At 40.4% G+C, this 6,000-nt stretch overlaps 1 protein-coding gene across 4 annotated transcripts in view; it reads left to right on the top strand.

Moving 5' to 3' along the window:
- The first annotated feature begins 368 nt into the window (after window positions 1–368).
- npr3 (natriuretic peptide receptor 3) overlaps window positions 369–6,000 on the top strand; it is a 28,529-nt gene continuing 22,897 nt past the window's right edge. For 3 of the 4 annotated variants that reach the window (XM_035380328.1, XM_035380327.1, XM_035380325.1), the window contains exon 1: window positions 369–1,409. In XM_035380328.1, coding sequence (XP_035236219.1) covers window positions 749–1,409 — 661 coding nt within the window. In that variant the 5' untranslated portion in view covers window positions 369–748. The remainder of the gene's footprint in view (window positions 1,410–6,000) is intronic. The other variant, XM_035380326.1, reaches the window with a different exon arrangement.

Genomic DNA, 6,000 nt, shown 5'->3' with positions numbered 1-6,000 from the left:
ATTTGTACATTTATAAATAAGGTGACCATTTCCAAAATATAAAATTAAGGGTTACAGAATCCAATCTTGTTGCAAAATAAGCATTTTGGTTTACATATATACATATTAATTCAAGTGTATTATTACATGCGATGTACAACAAAACAATTTGAATGTGGCATTTGACTTGCTGAACGTGGGTTGTTCATACACTATGTTAAATGATACGTTCCCGTTCGTTTGTTGTGCCAAACTTCATAAAAGATAGAACGTTGCTACATTGTGACCTTACTTTGAACAGCGGTTACTTTAAAAAGGATGCACTGTGCCTTTAAGAAGGAGGTGGACTGCCTGGTGATGACGCAGGAATAATAATGAAAGGATGCTTCAAAATTCCTCCCCGAAGCCAGCGTGTGTGGTAGCAGGCTGGGCAGTTACCATATTTAAACAAGAGGAATAACAAGGGAAACAGGAGAATTAGTAAGGAAAACAGAAGAGATTTTTTGAATAAGTTAAAGGGGCTTCAATAGACAAGTGCAGGATCCCACAAATCATAAGTGATTGAAATATTGAAACTTGAAAAAGAGGAGAATTCAATTTAAGTTTAAAGACGAAATACTTTCTTATTTCTTAATTTACATGTAATGTCTGATGAAAGTAATTAAATTAGAAAACAGACAGCGAAATATAACAAAAGTATATATTTGGAAAATATATACATACTTTTACCTCTAGCTCATAAAAAGGGGACTTGTTATTAAGTATCAATATGTCATACTTGCTGTCATGCTGCATCTACGTCTGGCTAATTTTGTTACCTGTAAGGACAAGTGCACTGAATGAAGAAATCGAGGTATTGGTCTTATTGCCAAAAAACAACTCTTACATATTCTCAATGCCAAGAGTTAGACCAGCCATAGAGTATGCAAGGATGAGACTGAGTGCAGATCTCTATCCAGGACTCAATTTTACTGTACACTATGACAATTCCGACTGTGGCAATGAAGCTCTCTTCAGCCTAGTAAGCCGGTCTTGCATGAAGAAGCCCGACTTGATCCTTGGTCCCGTCTGCGAGTACGCCGCAGCTCAGGTGGTCAGGATGGCATCGCACTGGAACATCCCGGTGATCTCGGCAGGTGCCTTGGCCACCGGCTTCAGCCACAAAGAGAAGGAATACTCGCATCTGACCAGAATTGCTCCCTCTTACCTGAAAATGGGCGAGACGTTCTCCGCTCTGTTCGAGCACTTCGGCTGGAATAAAGTGCTTCTGATCTTCGAAGACGACAGTGAAGAGCGGAACTGCTACTTCACAATCGAGGGAGTCCACAGCAGTCTACACGTGGAGGGTTACAAAGTAGACAGTGTTGTCATTCACAAAGACCACAGAGTGGAAACCGATGAGATCATCAAGGACATCTACAAAACTGAAGGTAGTACTGTCAGCCTGCAATAGGCATAAGTTTTCAAAGTGTAGAATGAACACTGACAGTTGTCATCTTGCAGGGATTCAACTAGATATTCACATTCGTGTCTTCGCTAAATGAATCGAAATGAAGCTAGATAGCACGCATCATTTTGACGCAGAATGCTGTGCCATCTGTGCACAGTAGCTAATTTATTCTCAAATTCTGGTTAATTTTAATATTTAAACCTTAGAAGGTAATCAATATAAACGTGCAAGGGTCCGTGTGTAATTACTACGTTGAACCTACGTTGCAGCTGTTGATATACCGTGTAAAATCATGCGCGTGGTCAGATATTCAAGTGCTAGGGACCTTCCGGATTGATGAATGTTACTCATATGATTTCGCAACTGCAAATACCAATGAACATGCTCAATTTTTGTAATTGTTATGGACACGACCGTTTTAAAGCGGACATCCCATGTTATCAGGTGCCTTGTGTTTTTGTAGTTAAGGGAGATACACAGGGCACCAAGGTGAAGGAAACACTGAGGACCAATACAGAGTATGGTGCTGGATGACATTGGGGAATCCAAGTTTCTGGAATTGCTTATGGAATAATTTCACAGCAGTAATGTCTGGACCCCGATCAACTAGATGATAAGTATTTACAAATCATGTTATTGGGGATGCTGAAATCTCCAGCACCCTGTTAATCACACACAATTATAAGAAGTCCTGAGCCAGACTTTTAGAAACTAGACGTTGTGAGTGAGTAGTCTGTTCCTATTTTGTACCTCGAGGGTAGAGTTATGTTATAATTTGAGTGGATTTAGTCCATCTTAAATAGCTCCCCAGCTGCAGAGACACTGGCCAGATGTCAAGCTCACTTTCCAAATTCTCTGTGTCTACGCTGCAGCTGGAAAGGGTTCAGCCAACCAAAAAACTTTGTTGCTGTCAAATCTGAACTGGGTCAGTCTGATCCAGTATGAGGTCCAGCCCTCTTGCGATTCTGTTGGGTGAAAGAAAACATCCTTTCAGCCTACTGTTATCTTCAGGGGTTTTAGGATTAGCAAATGTGTCCTTCGTGTTATCCAGTGGAGTTTTCTTTGTATTGGACACCAGATGCCCATCCCCTTTAATCTGGCTGTTGCGTAATGTTTCCCTTGCTTTCGGGACAAATGTGCCTCAATTGCTGCATTAAGGTGCAATAGGAAAATCAATGGTTTAATTATGCGTGAATGTCATAACCCTAATCAGTGGCACTGCTTCTGTAATTACGGCTAACCTTTAAACGTGTGGGAGGCCGCGGGAGTGTGTTATCCAGCCGTGTGGCTGGCATGCACACGCAGGTCTTGGCTGGATGAGCGGACCCAGAGTGGTGGGCAGTGGGTTTCCATGACGTCTGAGATAAGATAACTCCGGTTGCACAGATTGTGTTGCTCGTTGCATTTGCACAGTTGACGCCTTTATCACCGGACGCTTCCTGCTGTGGACAGGGCTTATGATAATGTTTTTGCGAAAAGCTCAGATGAAGGTGACACGGTGTTCCTCAAGAGTTTATTGTGGATGACTTTTTTGAACAGCTAGACTCGGTAATAAAGGTTTAGAGAAAGCAGAAGAGAGGAAAGGTTATGGGAGACGTGAGAAAGGGGTCACGGCAAGTTCAGTGCAGTACACCATAGAGTTGTTATTGTAGCCTAGAGCGAGAACAGGCAAAGAGGACTGTTGTTATAAACGTAGCATAAATCATTCAGAAATGCAAGAATGCATGTTCTCTCAGGGAGTGGTCAGTGACTACACGGAGCTAATGTTTATTACCTGGCTACTGCATGACTTTAATACTGTGACAGTGTGAATTTGATGCGCCTTGAAACTTACAAGAATCACTGCATGAACCACTATCACTGTTAAGTAATTGAATTATAATATATTTATTATGAATATAATGAGCAGTGCATGATATTGTTATCAGTGTTGACTCTAGCCTTTGAGGGACCTTAAGCAGGCTTTCTCTCCCCCCCCCCCCCCAACCCAACATCATAAATCATATTACATATATATAATTGGGGGGCCCTGGAGGTTGTGTGGCCTTAAGCAGTCGCTTATGTCGCTAATTGGCTTGAGCCGGCTCTGATTGTTATTCATTCTTATGTTAAAAACATATGGACTGACATAATTGGTTATGATGAAACTGCATCATTTGGGTACCCTTGTTCAGCTGTAAATGTCCATATTGCTCCAGCATACAGTACAACCTTTGAAGCCTGTTGGATGCAGGTATGATATTGTGGAAATCTGGTTGATTTGCATTGCAGTATGCGGAAGTCAATGAGTGGTCCTCTGATCCGCAAATATTAATGTAACACATTCACTTATTAATCAGTTTTCAGGAGGCTGCTATATATGCAAATCACATTAGCAAAAACAAGAGGCAGATTTCCAATATGACTCATAGTCAGGGACCTCCTGGGGGCACAGTACTGTAACTGCAATATGCAAGTTCTATATGTGCTTTAACTGTATATGTTTTGTAAATGTTATGAAACTTGGCTTATATACAGCAAGCCACTGTACATTTTGTTTAGCTCTTAGTTTCTTGATGTGATAGAAAAGCTTTGCTGTCCACAAGCAATGAGGAATAAAAATCTTCTCCAGTACAGTGTCCAGTAAGTTTGAGTGTTGTGGCAGATGGCAGAATACCAGCTAGTTGGTTGGAATCTGGTGTTTATGACAGTTGCTATTTACACAAACTGATTTTGTACGCTAACGGTATGCTTTACATTAACATATATTATACATGCTAAATGGGGCAGTGTGTGTACTGCATGGGCACGAGTATTCCAGGTACCTTATTGGTCAGTTTGCAGGGGGTTCAGCACAGGTTACAGGATTTGCTAACAGTAGTATCATTCAAGATCTATATAATACAGAATATGTTGCGTTTTTACTATATCTCGCTCCATGTTTTTGTTACTTTTGTAACATGTTTCTTCAGGAATCAATTCATTGATAAAAGCATGTGTTATTGATAAGGAAGCCCTACTTGTTTTGCAATATGCCTCTGTACTGTACACATATTATCTTATACTGAAAGAAAAACACCAGAAAAATTAAATTTTTACTTTAGTTCTTCCGAACTTTGACTGTTCGGAAGAAATGTGTGATTGGCATGATCACTCTAAATGTTTACTGGATATTTAACTTTACATGAGTGTCAGGGCTTAGTCCAGAAGGTAACCTATAACAATTAATATTACTCTCCTCCATCAAGACTTCTTAGGCTGAGAAATGTGTGTGCACTCTGGTGGTACTGCATGTTGCATACCATTAAACTGACTGGTTAGGTTTTCAGTGTTTAACATCATGTGTCCAGCAGTGCATGCTTTTGCTCGCTTTTAGCTGTCTCTCACCGAATGCATGAATGACTGAATACTTTTACGCATTTGTTCACTATTAGAGGTGAAGAGCCAGCATGCAGTAGGCCTCAAAGTTGTATTCATTATTGTCATCCAGGAATAAAGATCATCTGATAATATGTTATATTATACATATTTGTTAAAACATTGCCATCTAGTTTGATTCATGACCTGTTGTGGTGTTTGCATCATTGCACTTTTAGCAGGGTATTTTCATTTCTCTTTGGGCATATAGCACAGGCCATGGCACAACACCATTGCTAAATATCGGTTGTGCTCTGTTGTGCTAATGCATTTTGCATGGGACTAGAGCAAGCAGCCATGATCCAAATCCAAGTAATCCTTACTTTGGGGAATCATTTCTTGCATATAGATTTTTTTTCTTAAAAAAGGTGAACATTTTCATCATAATTTTTATTAATTGCAAAAATGTAATTACCCAATAACGGTTTCTGTACAAAATATGCTTGCCTAGATATCCTGCAAGTGACTAGTCAACTAAATTGGAACTCTTCACACCTGAGAAAACCTTAAAACAAATGTGATCTTGATGACCAGTTCTGACCTGGACACATTACAGACATTTTGTCATAGTGGAGTGGGTGTTTCCCTGTCCATGTGCACAAGTGACCATTTGACCAATTAGGCTTTAGTCAGAAAAGAGGCCTCATTCTCACGATTGGTCAATTAGTAACGAACAGACTGTGGGGGGGCGGACACACCCAGCTGTCTAGACCTTCAATAAACTCTTTGTGTCCAAGGCATCCATCCATGCCTCACTGCTGGAGACTTAGAGGGTGATGACCTTCTCCACAGTGTGAGGCAGGGCTTGGAACCAGCGCCTTGCATGACTCTATCTGTGATGTCACAGTCATGCTGAGACACCATGGCAACACTAGCAAGGCTGAGATGGCTGACATTTTTCAGTTCATAACCCAGTCCTATCACACTGGTTTATGTATCAAATGGTATGGAGAGTGTTCCCTAAAGTGGGTATATGGAATGATGGGGTATTGTGGGGCTGAGCAATTCTAAAAGAAGACCCTTGAGAAAGTACGTCACACTATTAGGGATTCCAATGACAATTTTTCTGAAGATACTGAAGATGCAAGCATTAACATTTTGCCAAAAGAACAAGATTTACTTTCAAAACACATTTCAATTAACAGTGAAGTATAGTTTCTTTTGAACATGTTTAA

This window comes from Anguilla anguilla, chromosome 10 (genome assembly GCF_013347855.1).
Source record: "Anguilla anguilla isolate fAngAng1 chromosome 10, fAngAng1.pri, whole genome shotgun sequence".
Classification (NCBI taxonomy): domain Eukaryota; kingdom Metazoa; phylum Chordata; class Actinopteri; order Anguilliformes; family Anguillidae; genus Anguilla; species Anguilla anguilla.
The sequence above is the reverse complement of the archived record's forward strand: the minus strand, read 5'-3'. Positions and strand labels throughout refer to the sequence as shown.